The 15,703-nt window shown below is 36.2% G+C and overlaps 1 protein-coding gene across 1 annotated transcript in view; it reads left to right on the top strand.

The window, feature by feature from the left end:
- Positions 1-12,569: 12,569 nt before the first annotated feature.
- Positions 12,570-15,703, top strand: part of cfap20dc (CFAP20 domain containing) — a 41,140-nt gene continuing 38,006 nt past the window's right edge. The window contains exons 1-6 of the mRNA XM_032548429.1: positions 12,570-12,771; positions 12,914-13,003; positions 13,569-13,662; positions 13,762-13,834; positions 15,164-15,278; positions 15,428-15,569. Coding sequence (XP_032404320.1) covers positions 12,751-12,771; positions 12,914-13,003; positions 13,569-13,662; positions 13,762-13,834; positions 15,164-15,278; positions 15,428-15,569 — 535 coding nt within the window. The 5' untranslated portion in view covers positions 12,570-12,750. The remainder of the gene's footprint in view (positions 12,772-12,913; positions 13,004-13,568; positions 13,663-13,761; positions 13,835-15,163; positions 15,279-15,427; positions 15,570-15,703) is intronic.

Genomic DNA, 15,703 nt, shown 5'->3' with positions numbered 1-15,703 from the left:
AATAATAATAATGATCGATCCTCACTGTTATCATACTTGCCTTTCACCAAACTATTCTATCTCCTCTCACCTCCTCATCAGACACTGTCTGCAAACACAGACATCAGTAATTGAACTGAACTGTAACAAATATCTATCTATCTATCTATCTATCTATCTATCTATCTATCTATCTATCTATCTATCTATCTATCTATCTATCTATCTATCTATCTAGTAATTCACTAATAATTAACTAATTCAAAACTGCCAAATTCATTTTTTTTTTAAGATTTAAAGAAGAGCAAAAGTAAATACTCTCCTATGTGAATGTGTTTTATGATGTTCTCAACGGATGTAGAGCTAGAGAATACTGGGCCTGCGTTGTTTTGTGTTACTGCTTCATTTCACACAAAGGGCTGCACCGCTCTAGGGGCATAGTCCAGCAAAATAGCTACCACATATATCCCCCACCCCCTGTGCACACACAGTAAGTGATTCTACATTACTGACCCTCAAGGCTACATGTGCACATTGTTGGAAGGAGATGCTTTACACAAGGGCTGTATTTTTTCTAAACGTGGCACCATGTCACAAACAACAGGGGTTATTTCACAACAACAAAGCAGCCCATTGGCTAAATTACTTGCAATGCAGATCTATATATTTTTCTCTTCCTTCTGTGTATGTGAGCTATCTCAACATGCAGGAAGTAACTAACAACCACACTAGCGAGCTCATCTCACAAGCACTCAAACTCAAGATGAGTTCCACGGAGAGACATGTCGAAATAAATATGACATTTGAAACACAATAATCACTGCTAAACGGTGGAACACTGTTTACTGGCAGGTATGCTGGGTAGCCGGTAATGTGCATCTGTCGGCGCCGCTGAGCCATATCGGGACTCAACAAAACCACCGCTGTGCTCTCAGCCCAGCTATGCCAACTACAACGGGAAATAGCCAGCTCTCTCTGTCAGGCTGTCTGGATGTCTGTCATTCTCCCTTTGTCTCCTGTTCTCACACACATGCCTCTAAAAATCCATCGTTTTTGCAAAAAAAAAAAAAAAAGGAGGGGGGTCGGATGAACCAGTCCTTAATCTATTCACAGCTGTCCAACAACATGAAAGGAGTTGAGCCAGTTAGAAAAATTGCTCTTTCCTTTACCGCTTCTTGGTCGTCTTCGCTCTGCAGCGGCGGGCCTACCTCTCATTAAACGAGCACAAAGAGGCCTTACAATTACAGTTTGATAGACTGCTGCTTCAATTAATAAATTTATCTTTAACATCGGTGGGATGAACGATTTCTCATTTTCTTTTTTTTCAAACAGGTTCTAGACCACAGTGCTGCGGAGCACATTGTAGCATTTTTATGAATATCAATCAACTCTCGGTCATGTGAATCAAACTTGATATGTATTTGGGTTTGGCAGGTAGATACTGAAGCACAGTGCTGGAAATGAATTTTAAGTGCTAGAAAATTATAAACACAGAAGGTGAAAGACTATTCTCAATCAACCGTATACGCTATGAAAAAATTTATGCATGTGGTATATAAAAATTACAGTTAGCTTTGAAGTAAAATTTTGCATATTCACATGCATAATTACTTCCATCTATTTATACCATTAAAAATACATTCCAGTAGCTCTGAAGATGTTTTCAATATTAAAGAGATTGTTAAATCAAGTGCAAGTATTCTAGTTACACATTGTCACCACAGACATTTGCAACACATAACTGCGATGGACCTGTCTGCAACTCATAAATATACTCGGCCCATTTTTATTTAATCATGAGATTATCCAAACCTGACAGTAACACAAGCAGCAATATGCTGAGAAATTATTGCAAATGGCTTCCTTAATCTAATAACAAGCATTATTTAACTATGATCATGTGACTAACACATCTGATTCCCATCGAGACGAAGACAAAATGATCAAATTCAGCAGCTCTGGTGAAAATATCCAGAGATGGCAATTAGAGTGGAAGTAAATGAGGCCTGCTAATCTTCTATTTTTTTCTGTCTTGCTTGCCACTTGTCTGCCTTGCCAAAACATTAACATAACCTGCTGACAGATATTACCAACATACAGGCCTTGGTACTGTCAGCTGTTGTCATGAGGTGTGGGTTTTTGCTTTTACAGTTGCTATTTATGTCATTAAATTATACAGGTGAGTTAGCTTTTTATGTCTTCTAATATGAACAGCTTGAGGCCAAATCAATCAATTTGATTCAAAAATAAATTATTCTTTTTTCTGTGCGTGATTTAGCTGCAGAGACATAGCTTAAAAGTAGCACAGGAACTTCTAATTTAACTGTACATATTCACTGATCCGACTTAAATGTAGAAAGCATAAAACATGTTATGAACTTTCTTGCTTTAAAACAAAAATATAACCAACCAGAGCTGCCTGATGCATATGTTTTACGTTTTGATTAATCTAATCATAAACAGTTCAGGTCAGAGGTGAACAAAAACTCATCATGGAGGTGGATGTTATATTAACTCTGGGCTTTTAGCATAACTACTGTTATATGAAATGACTGAGTTGCCTTTTACGGAGGCTCCCATATGAGGAGTTGATCTGTGCACCCTATGCATTATAAAAAAACACAGATGATTTTAGTCATATATCCTGGCAACAAATGCCGCATGTTCATTTTCTGGTTGTAAAGATCAAACAAGATATATCTTTTATTTAAAAAAAAGAAAGTAGAATTAAAGTGAATCTCTGCAGGGCCAAAATTATATGCTCACATATTATATTAATACACTTTCTCTAATATTTAGTTAAACATTTACTAGCAGGTCATAGAAAACCATAATGGCCATCAATACATTTCCAAACTATGCTTTCTTGTAAAAGTATTCATTCCACATGAAAGTTTTCTGATTCTTTATGATAAAATACAACTACAAACTTCAATGCTTTAATAAAACAATAAAAAAGAAGGGATACCTGGAAATTCTTCACATTCACCTCAAATCACCTTCTGTTAGCTGGTTTTTGGTTATACTGTTTTACCAATACAATGCAGTACAATGAGTAGAGCAGCCTAACATTATAATTCTGGAATGGTTTTGACCTCAACCCCATTGAAAATTTATGGAATATACTTAAAAGTGGAGTTTGTGCCAAGAAACTGACTAAGTAAAATGAGCTCTTCTACGTCCGACAAGGAGAGCAAAATGAATGAGATTCAGGCTAATGATAAGTGTTTGTAAACTTCAGACTTGAAGTGTGTCGTGCAAAATCACAGGTTGTTTTAATGCAGCAACTATCATCAGTAGTCTCTGTAATTCATCATGTGTCAAACAGAAGTGAAGCATTTCCTTTAATAAGTCAATGTGTTCAAAGCATTTCAAGTGTCAACATCAAGAGGAGTCACTCTATTACATCTCAATGTGTGATAAAGAGTTTTGCTTTTGGAAAAAGGATACTATTTGGGCGTATATTAAAGATTGAAACAAGCGCTTTGCAAAAGATTGTAGGGCTAGACCCGCCCGGCCCCCCGGGCAGTGCTTCTCAATTCCAGTCCTCAAGCCCCCCTGCTCTGCATGTTTTAGATGTGCCTCTATACCAGAACAGCTGATTCAAATGATTGCATGAAGTCTTCTGCAGCCGCCAAGTACTGCAGAAGCCTGTTAATCACCCAAAGATTCAATCCAGGTGTGTGGCAGAAGGGAAACACCTAAAACATGCAGGGCAGGGGGGCCTGAGGACCGGAATTGAGAAACACTGCGCTAGAGCATGATCAGAATTGGGGAGGCCTTGTGGATCCATGGTAACTGCATGATTTATGCTGAATGTTTTCATATTCCTGGGCGGAAAATAACATTAGACTAAGGGGTTGGAGGGGGGGGCTGAGCATATGGCTTAGTACATTTTTCATCATTTCCTTTTAGGATCGTTTCTACTGTAACCTGCAGAGCTCTCCAGTTACTTTCACAAACATCAGAAAGGTAATGCATTTTCATCATGTGTCTTCATGGTCCTGGCCAATTCAAAGCCCACCAGCCTCGTGTCTGCATTCAACAGACACATTCATCACTCTTTGCCGCTCCAAAAAATTGTCTCGGGGCGGGGTCGCGTTGAAGACAAAAACACACAGAGAACGACGGTGTTTCAGAGGCGCAGACGTGTGTTCCGGCCATTTTATCTGCCTCCTTTCCAGCAGAGCTACACAGCTCATGACGAACGTGACTGTTATCCAGATTCAGAGGCTCAAAACCTTAAATACAGAAAACAGCATGTCTGTCTCCAACCATGCGTGTGAATTATCACCTGTCATTAGAAGGACCCACGTTTTCTGAGCAACGCTGAAATGCAATTTGGAAACAGCATACTATGACAGCTTAATCAACCCCCCTTTTATGACTTCACTGACTTTGGTTTATGTGCCTAGGGCTAATTTTACTGAATGACAGTCCTCTTCCCATTTTCTGTTTCCGGCTCGCTTTCTTGTACGATTTCCTCTGGGGTCATACTTGATTGGATCACACTAAGTTATAATCAAGAATGGCTAAGAAAAATGGCAGAAGATAAAATACATTTATGACATGATAATTACCTTCTTGAATTATATCCACTAATTTCATCGTAAGACATCACAGCAGTGTCCGTGATTCATCAAAAAGTCATTGGTACATGGGAAAAAACATATAAGTTCAATCTTTAATGGCATAATGGCGCTAAAACTCATTTTGAAACAAATTTTCCCTGACAAAACTAAATTATCACCTGTCAACTCAATCAATTGACCACCATTAGGCTTTTCTCCCAATAAGTGTTTTAAAGTTGACATGACAAGAAAATTGCTGATATTACTAATAATAACATAACAGGACAATTTTAGTTTTTTAAATAAAGAGCTTTTATTGCAATATATCATGCTTGAATGAAAGGTTTCAAAAAGATTGGTAGTAGAAGTTAAATTTCCAGGAGTCATACAACAGGGCTATGGGTTCATTTAGCCAGTGGTAATCTTGGCATAGTAGCTGAATACATGCCCATAAAGAGTAAAACAAAGAACAGTGTGACCTAAATATGTCTTCAGATATAACAGAAGAGTTGGCCTTCAAGGTGATAGCGTTTATTAGACCAGAGGCTGAGTCTTTGCTCAAGCTCCCAGTGAGCCAGCGGAGGACTCGCTGTAAAACCTGCCATTGTTTGTAAGCAAAGTTTGACTGAATCTGGGGAATAAGGAAGAAAAAAAAAAAAAACATTTACAGAAAAAGAGATTAGGAGTAGCTGGTGGTTTGAGACAAAGACCTGTGGCTTATGATGTGCTGTGTTTGGAATAATATGTAAAATAGAACATAAATAAACAGAATTATGAATATCTCTGTGATTTCTTCATATCTGTGGACTTAGGAATAATAACTTTTTTGGAATATAAAAGGTCACCAAGCATTCAAATAATTTCCCTTCAGCAGGAGCAAAACAATGTAAAGATTTATCACTGCAGAGTGACAAGCCAGATACAAGAAGCAGAAATGGTATTCTTCTGTAGCATGTCTGGGCTCTATGCCTTTTGAGATAATGTCGAGTGGAGCCGCTGCTCTTACACATCGAAAGGAGTCTGATGAGGTGAGTCTAATATCTGATCAGTTACCTCCTGGTGCTTTGCTTTGTTGGGGGTTCAGAAATGGTCCATAAGAAAAAGACCTTGGAGCAGAACCACAATTTCCTGAGGGACTACATTTCCTGGTGTTAGAAAACCTTGGGATACCTCAGACGGACCTGAAGAGTGGTAATAGGATGGATGGACGGACGATTTTTCACTAATGTTCTCTTGATAGCTGTTAAACATTCAAAGCTGAGCATTTTAGTTTAATTCAGTTTAGATAAGTCACAAAAATGTTGTTTCATCACACTGACACACAAACAGGCTCAATTGAATTTCAAGAAAGAGACAGCTAAAAAGTTAAACATTCAGTCAAATGTACTTTCTTTAAAAAAAATAAATAAATAAAGAGACTAAACAAGCAAAATGGCACCAGTACCTCAGTCAGAATCTCTATTCAAGAACAATAAATGGTTAAACAATGAAGTGTTGAGCCAGGAAGTACTTTGAAATAAAGAGAGTATGTCAAGGTAGTGGGTACAATATCTCCAATATTGGCTTCTTTTAGGAAAGACAATGACAGCTAAACAATGAAGCCTTGAATATTTTCTGTATATAAAAGTAAAAGCAATTGCTCAGATAATTCCTTCAGCAAGGAGAGGGACTTGTCTATTGACTGAAGCATAATGTAAGAAAGAGAAGCAACTTATTTAATAATAATGGACACAATAGTTTATAAAATGGCTTCTTTTTGAATGGAGACACAGCTAAATACTGAAGTCCATTCTGCTGGAAAGAAAAAAAATAAACTCTATAAAGACTGTTAGCATTGGAGTCCTAAAGCAGGAGTACTTTATATACGAAAAAGAAATAGATTATAAAGTATACAACTAATGGCAGTATAACTCTGTCAATGACATAGTCGAGGAAGGAGATACAGCTAAGCATAGAAGAACTAATCCAGGAGTACTCACCAGTGGAGTAAAGGTAAAGAACACAAAGTTAATGGCATTACTAACGCTGTCAATGGCTCTTTCCAGGAACGAGACAGTAAGAAGTATGACATTTTCTATGAGAAAACAAAAAAAAGCAGTATATAAATCTATTTATATAGATTTAGTACAAATTAAATCTATATTTAACTTATATTAAATATATAATGATGTCATGTGGTCTTTCATGTCATGACTCAGTCAAGAAAAGTGACACCCAAAACAGAGGCATTAAGTAAATAGCACTTCTCGATGTGAAAGAAATACTAAGAAAAAGTGCTAAGTAAATGGGCACATTAGCAAGTTCATTCCTCCATCAAGAAAAACAACAAAGCTAAACACATGTATTCATAACCTAGGGGAATTTCTAGGAAAAGAAAAACAAAGGAAATTTTATATATGAACTAAATGACAACAGTAGCCTTTTAATGGCTTCATCAAGGAGACAATTACTGCTACACATACAGAGTTGATTTTAAATTGATTCCATGTTTTTTCTTATATCCTAATGTCATTCACAGCCATTCCCAAAATGTCTTGAAAGTATGTATTTTATTAAATGATGTGATTCTTTTTTAACAAAGAAATTTAGAAAGACATCTCATTGAAATAAGAAAAAAACAGAACAATAAAGGCCATCTTAGAAGTTGAAAAAACCCCAACAACTATTATAAGGTGATATCTATCAGATTTTATTTAATAAGTAACAATTCACACTGCTGAACATGAGCACTCGGGTTTACATGACTGTGCCAGATTGTACCATCTAGGCTCATGTCAATTTGCAATGTGGTCAGGAAGCTATTAAACACTAAAAAAACAACATACTGTATATAAAATACAATATACCATACAGGCCAAAACATCCAACACATAAAAGTAAATACTCAACGACCAAAGCAAATTTAGTCACTTAAAATTTTACTCTTTTAACACATTCTCTCCCAGTTTTAAATCAATACAAAAGTAATGAGAAAAACCAACAAACACATGAATCTTCTTGCAAACTATGAACGTTGCCACAAGAGGATTGGGTAATCTATTTTTTATCTTCTCTATGAAAAATGTATGCTCTTTGGTTGGAGGTTACAAAAGTTATTTACTAATGCATGTGCAAACAATGAATGCTTTTCAATGGTAGTCTTTATTAATTCCCACATTAGTTTAGACTGGGTGAAATTGGTAATCCACTCATACAAGGAGGTGATTTTACCTTTGGCAAAGAGTGGCTTTTTAGCTCATTGGCCTACTGGATTACACTTTCTGCAGGGTCTTGTGGTGAATGGTTACATTTTTTATGATGTAAGAAGTAAGAAGCTTACGCTTCAGCGTTGATGAGCGTTTGGAAGAAAAACCCAGACTGGATCAATACAAATAGCTTTAAGGTAGAAGACTGCTCCTGTATATGCACTGAGATGCATTAGTTTCTCAACCCGCCTGTAAGGGTCACTGCCTGCATTCAAATGCCATCTGCATTCAAATGCTATGTAAATACAGCACTTGGTCACAATGATTCACCTGTGAAGAAAAATTATATGCATCCATTAGTACTTGGAGGACACAAATATGACCATTTTAGCTGTAAAGCAAAACATCTAATGTGACTGTCCCTCCATAGTATGTCATAACAAACATTGCCAACTCTAATTGAAGTGTTTTGATTGGTCTAAATTAATAGATTCTTTTGAAAATAATGAGCAGATAATTAGTTATAATCAAGTATGCTAACAAGAGCTGATTTATTAACTGATTTCTCCATACCGGCTTCGTCAGTGTTCACTGCATGCCAGGCTTTATTTTAATAACGCTGTCTGTCCCAATCATCATCAAACCACTTTTTTTTATTGCAGAGAGAAGTCAGTTATGAAGCTTTCAAAGTGCCAGGCTCTGCTGATGCTTTTTTTCATCTAACACACAATGCCTCGTTTAGTGTCTTAATACAGCAGGTATTTAGAGAGAAGGGAATTTAGAGTGATTACAAGTCAGTTGGAGATGTATAGGTAATAGTTTTAGTACCATACCTATTCTGTAGTTCAGTGAAGAAGATAAGCATCTTTAGATGGCTGCAGCTTCATATTATTAGCATACCAACCATCTATTCTGCCACTTGTCCTTGCAGGGTCAAAGTGGTGGGTGCCAATCTCAAGCAATCAATGGCCAAGAGGTGGGGTACACCCTGGATAGGACTCCACCCCAATGCAGATTATTGTCATATAGTGCCTTGCAAAATAAATGAGTTTTCACATTTTGTCACAAAACCACCTGCTTCAATATATTTTATCACATTTTTAAGCTAGATCAAAACAATATGCATACAATATGCATACAAAACATATAAAAACATATATAAAGTTTCTTACGCATATGTACTCAGCTCCTTTTACTCTTTCAACTCAAAATAAAGTCAAATCCAGGCAAATGCCTTCAAAAGCCATCTAATTAGTAAATGTAATATAATATCAGAAAGAATCCAGCTTTTCTACAAAGGCATCAGAGATTTCTGAGAAAACATTAATGAACAAAGAAGATCATGAAGACAATATCATAATGCTCAGATATGTCACAATGTCAAAAAGAGCATTGATACTTTTGGAAGGAAATGTAGACATATCCGGGCACAAGTTTCTGGCTCCCGGTGCTGCACTAGTGAAAAGTAACAGTCAAAATTCAGCACAGATAGGTATCGACTTAAAGAGAACAAATGGCAAAGAAACGACAACCAAGAAAGTTGTAGAAACAAAGAGCCCCAATATCTGTAGCAATTAATTTCAAGTTCAAGACCGAGCTTTTTTGTCATGCCAACTAATTTGAGTTGAATACCACTGGCCTACATAGAGCAGGGGGATTTAATATAATTGTTGTGATCCCACATGTGAACATGACAGGCATGCCAACTTGAGAATATAATAGACCCTGGAGGCATAACTTGCTAAGGCAAGAAGTTACATGAAATCAGGTCATTATGTCCTCCACTTGTACTGATATGATTTCTAAACTGGAAAACATCCCAAAACATTAAAACAAGATCCTACGATCCACTGTGCATGACCTCATACCAATCGTATTTTACTTACGATCAAAACGAGTCATAAGGAATCTGAGATGTGTTTATTAAACCCTTTCTGGACATGTCCTATATGACTGTTTACTCCAGCTAAAACATCTAAAGTCTTTTAGCTGAAAACTGAATCAACTCACAGTGAAACAGTGACAGTAACAAACTCTGCAGCAGCGTTTGTTCTGGAACAATAAAACCTTGCTGTAGTCGTAGGTGCGACTGAAAATATTTCTCTTTGTGTGGCCTCTTTTGTTCTAAATCCGTAAATAACTGAGACCACCTATGCTTTTGAAGTGAGACGTGCAGAAATGTTAATAAGCAGTAAGACATACAGTCGTACTTCCGGATTTATTCTCCCTCAGTAGCTAATTAAAAGGCATCTTTTTGATCTTGTAATAGCAGTGCTTCTTGGGTAAACAAAGCAAGTGACAATGACACAGTAATGGATTTTAGCATTTCAAGAGCAGATGAAACTTCTTATCCATGCCTATTTTTAACATTTTTGTCTTGAAAAATAGGTATAAAAATGTATTTCAGTGCCTCACTGTAAGAGTAAAAAAAAAATTAGATTCTGCCACTTTATAAGAACAGTTTTATATAAGTCTACTTCTTTGTTTTTCACCACAAAAAGCTTCAGTTTGACCCATCTGACAGGATGAGGCCTTGTAAGCTGAAATAGAAAATAGAAAATAAAATGCCAATGAGAAATAAATACAAATTTTGAGAAGGCTGACAAAACAGATACTGAAACTACAACCACATCTTTTCTTGTTAAGTGCCTTGAGAAGACATTTGCTATGAATTGGTACTATATAAATAAAGAGAATTGGATTTATTTGAATTTCTGAAGGCTAATGGAACATTTTAAAAAGAATGCAAGATGGACTTACTTGGCATTGCGTTTTCCTGCTTTATCTGTTAACATGCTATAGGGGCTTGGCATTTCAGGACAACTAGTGCACATATTTTGAAAATGAACTTTGTGTTGTTTGCTTTGTAAAAGAAGGCAGGTAAAGTTTCCACAATCAAAAATAATGTTGTTATAGTGAGCACAGAATATGAAATTCTATTGTCTCTGGCTTTTTTTTTTCAAGACATTATTTAAGTAGCAGGCTGTGTACCTTCAGTTGAGCGTGAATAATGCCTTCAAAGATTAGATAATGTTACTTGCAGAAAAGCATCTATTTACCAGCAACTATCCTGCATTTTGAACTGTGTGGATGGTCTCTCTCCCTTAAGGTTCTCAAGGTCCAGTGGACATTGTTTCTAGGAAGAATTTAAAATGTTGCTTTCATCTGAGTAATTATTCAAATATGCTAAAAGAAGATGAATCATACTTTTTATCTTTAGTTTTTTTGTTGGTTTCAATTTCTATTTAATCATGACCTCTTAGTCAAACAGTTGAAATAATAATTTACAGATATGCCCAAAATTATTCATATCACTGGCAAGTTTATGTTTAATTTAGTCTTTACATTTTTGACTGGACATAATATTAACAACTGTAAAGTCAATAACTACTTTCATTATATTTCCTGTGTAAAACAAAGTTGTTGGTTTAATATGAGTCGTCAATGGATAATGATTTTGAGCTTGACTTAATTTGTTGTTGTGTTGTGTCATATAGATACAATATGAAAATTTTTGTTCATATTCCTGTTACAGCCTATATGCACTGGTTGTGGCCCCTTTTGCAAGGATTACTGCAGCTATGTTATGACTGGCTCAAGGTCATAACAAAAACGCTTTTAAAGTGCACAAAAAGGAATATTTATTAACAAAAACAACAATGGATTGAGAATGTCAGTGTCAGTGGTGTAATCCAAATGCTTGGATGTGGTGTATGAGTGCATATGGAAGTGTTGAAGTGCAAAAACAAAGACAAACTCAAATGTGCAAAAGGAGGGGAGCTGAGGCCTGGCAACAAAACACCACAAGCATCAAGCGGCAGAGTGGACGCCAAAGGCGACCCAGAAGGTGGAGACAGCATGGTTTAAATGCTCTGTGCTCCAAATTAACAAATCAGCAGCACCTGTAAAGGGGAGGAGAACAAAGACAGACAACAAGACACCTGCAAACCAGCCCATAAGGCCCAGGGCCGTAACAAGCTACATTGCAAGAGTTGCGTACAGGAAATTAGTTTGTGACTCTAAAAAAGCCTAGGTTGCTTAAATAGCCCGTCTGCGTTGTCACAATTCTGCATAGTTTACATAGGATTTATATCAGGTAAGGTTGCTGACCAATCATGCACAGTATTGTCATTAAACCAAGTAACACAAAGAATGCATCATTTTTCAATTAGGTTTTCTTCACAATCCCCTTAAGGCTGCAACAGTTAATTCTGTTGTTTGTTCATATATTTAAACCAAATACATTTTCCCTTTCTTTAAACTTCAAAACAATGTAGATGCTGTAGTCTGTGAACAGACAGTTTCTTAAACAATTGCATGTTGCCATCCCACCCTTATGTCAATGATAGTTGTTAGATCACCAGTGATCTTCATGATTATTGTCCAGCAGGGCATGATGTTTCTGTTATTAAAAAATATATTTTTTTCTTTATTGGTTATGTATAATAGTCTTCTTTCCTCAGAAAAATGCATTTGTGTTTGTATTAGTTGTAAGTCGTATAAATAGATCAAAAAATATGACCATTCTTTGAAAAATATATTTATTTAAACAAATTTTCGAATTTGAGTGTCTTCTAATCACATTAAATACCGCTTGAGGGGAAAAACAAAATACTTACAGATTAAAGTCCACTAAACTCCTAGCCTATGAAGGGCTTAGACTACACGGTTATGAAAACATACATTTCAATAGCTTTCGTAACTTTTCAATTTGACGCTCTGGCTACGTCACAGTTTCTAAGCAGGTGGTTGAAGCACGTCTCGCGAGCGCTGGAATGTAACGGCTTGGAGTCAGGTAACCATGGAGACATTTCCCGAGTTAGCTAAACAGCTATTTGTCTGCTGTGTACTGCGCTGACTTGCCAGCTATCGTGTTTTGAGATATTAAATATTTAAGCACCCTTATTTGTATTGCTTGATACGATTAGACCTTCAGAGACAGACGAACCATAAACGGAGAATTTATTTTGAGCAAATTCTTTGGGTGCATTTGGCTGATGTGACGTGTCATTGAAATGTTCAAGAACAATTACCAGGTATTTGTTAGGCTTACATAGGCCACAATTTGTTTGGTATTTAAATGTTTGCAAGTTATATTATTATTATTATTATTACTATAAAGTAGTAGTAGTAGAAGAAAAGGAGGAGGAAATAATGAATTCCTTCTATTTGTTGCAGGGGGGAGCTGTGTTTGATCTCTTCACTGGACAAGGAAAGGACCCTGTAGCCAAATGGAAGCTTTGTGGGGGACCTTCGGCCATACATAAAGTGAGGTTTACAAGCAAGCTTCTATTTCTGCTTTTTTATTTACACCACAATCAATTTTAACAGGCCTATGTGTCCTCTAAGTCACGCTATTGTCGCATCCACACTACAGGGTTGCAGAAGCCATTCATGCAATATATGGTACAGTCTAATGTAGCATAGTGGAACAAAATACATCAGTGAGCACTATGCTAAGAAAAAAACCAAAAATGTTATACAACAGCTCAATAACATAGTGTTCACCGCATAAGTGCCATATGGTGTCATCCTGATAAATCAGATCAGATGTTTGCTACACAGTTTTTGTGGAGGTCAGGTGCTTTTTTCATACAGAGCTGACAAATAATCTTACCTTCATTACAATAGATGCCAAGCAATACTGCCAACTAAACACTTTTTACAGCTGGAATTGATCTTGACACATAGACTTTATAGCTGAAGCCTCTTATATATGCTCCCATAAAAACCATTTGTTATCCCCTAGGGACATTTACACAACAGGTATACAGTCATACACGGAAAGGCCTCAGACTTAGTAAGACCTCTTCTGAATTATGTTCTCTCTTAGGAGTATAATAAAGAAGTTAAAGGATTTGTTTACTGTCTCGAAGGAAGCAGCCACACTGTCAAAATGCAAATGCCGAAGAATGCTAAGATGTCTCGTAAGTCAATATCATTCTTTTCATACATCCATCTGTAACATTACTTTTGTTTGTTTTTTAAATTTGCATGGTAATTAAAACTTTGTTGCTTTGTCGCAGTTGGGCTTATTCAACGATTTTTGATCATTCAAGTAAATATTTCAGAGCGGCATGACTTTTCTACTGAGCTTGTGTAAGTATATGAGAGTTTGAAATTGTGTTTGTATATTATACAACCATCAAAATGGGACTTAATTTAAATAAAATAAAATATCAAAATTCATTTCAGTTATTCAGTTGGGTTCACATGTTATAGTTTTACTGTATACGGAATTATATCTTTGAAGCATCTACAGTACATGCTACATCTACAGCATCTAATTTTTATGATTATAGTTGACAGCTAAAATTCTATTTCTTAGAAAATTACAATATATTATACAATTAACTTTTAATGAAGAAATGTTGGTCGTCTGAAAAGTGTGGTCATGTATCGGACATTATAAGCACAAAATACTCAAGCTCTTCTTGCATTGCAGTGTGGCATGAAGAGGACTGATTTTGGATCTGATAAAACACAGTAGACCAATACCAGCAGATCAAATAGCTCCCCAAATATTCAATATCTGTAGAAATTTCCCACTGTATTTGATGAAACTTGGATTCTGTTCTCTCCACACCTCCTATAGACTCTTAGACTTTAATTTCTAAATGAAGTGAAAAATGTACTTCAAAAATTTATCTGGAATAGTGCAGTCATTCCTTAGCCTAGGTAAAACTCTTTTGATGTCTATGGTTTAGGAGTGGCTTTGAAACTAGGACTAGAACAGTTGTAGCCTATGTTCTGGATCTGTGTGTGTGTTGTGACTTTTAAAGTGTCAAGTCTGGCTACAGTCCATGCCTTGTGAATTTCAACAAAATTTATTACTTCACAATCTTCTCAAATGTTGGTTATCCCTGTTCTATGTACACCTTTTTCTAATGAACTGTTTCCTTCCACTCAACCTTCCACACATATGCCTTGATAGTGATTACCTTTTTGGCTTATTTTTCTTATTTGATGTGTCAGTGGCTGTCTGCTGGACCACCACAGACAATGTGTCCACAATCTTCCTATGATTGGAAGAGTGTGGACATTATGGTCCTTACATAATATTTCTAAGTTCAGATTTATTATTATTATTATTATTGCTTGGTATTTTTGGAAAAACAAAATTTTGGTTTGTCTAACTGTAAGACATTATCATCAAAGTGAACAAAAAAATGCTCACTCTATGTGTAGTTAGTAAATATATAACATAAATAAATAAAGTAAATAAACTTTTTAATGAAATTCCTATTGACCGAGCTGTACCTGTAGCCCTAGAGAGGACCAAGACAGCTGCTCTATTAAAGTGAAGACATCTTTAAGAAGTCACATTAGATACCAATAAAGCTTAACATTTGTATAATCAGAATCTCCTAGTGACACAGTTGTAGCAGGTGATAATTTATGTGCTGTTGTGCTATCTGCTTTAAACAGGATTACGGATTTACAGCATCTTAAAAGAAGACTTTGCTTTTCAACAGTGCATAAAGAGATGTCTGCCACACTTTTGCACGCAAAGATACCTTTCACAGAGCTGAAGCGGAATACTGTGAGTATGTAATTCATGCTTTATGCATTCATTATGAATTTTTAAAAGCACTTTTGGCTATGTACTTTTTTAAAATCTTTTTTCATGTTTAAATGTAAGCTGAACTGTATCACTAAAAGCCTAAAATTATGTTGTATCTGTTGTCTCAGTGGTCTACTTTATGCATCGACCTTGAATCTTTCGCTAGTGGACTTTTCAAGGGATTTTCGACTCTGGATGGCATCACTTTGTTTGCTACCTGTAAAGTTCGGAGGATCTTCACTATGAAAACAGACCCTAAAGTCATGTCAGGTGATACTGATGTGTTTGGTTAGTGGTTAGAAGTTATCTCGCTTAGCCCTAATGCCATCTGCATATCTGGTTATTTGACTAACTGCTGTTCACTGAAGGAGTCCAGTGTTCCCAGCTAAAAGCATTGTTTTCAG

The sequence above is a fragment of the Xiphophorus hellerii genome, chromosome 20 (genome assembly GCF_003331165.1).
Source record: "Xiphophorus hellerii strain 12219 chromosome 20, Xiphophorus_hellerii-4.1, whole genome shotgun sequence".
Classification (NCBI taxonomy): Eukaryota; Metazoa; Chordata; class Actinopteri; order Cyprinodontiformes; family Poeciliidae; genus Xiphophorus; species Xiphophorus hellerii.
Note: the sequence above shows the minus strand (reverse complement) of the source record. Positions and strands in the feature narration are given on the sequence as shown.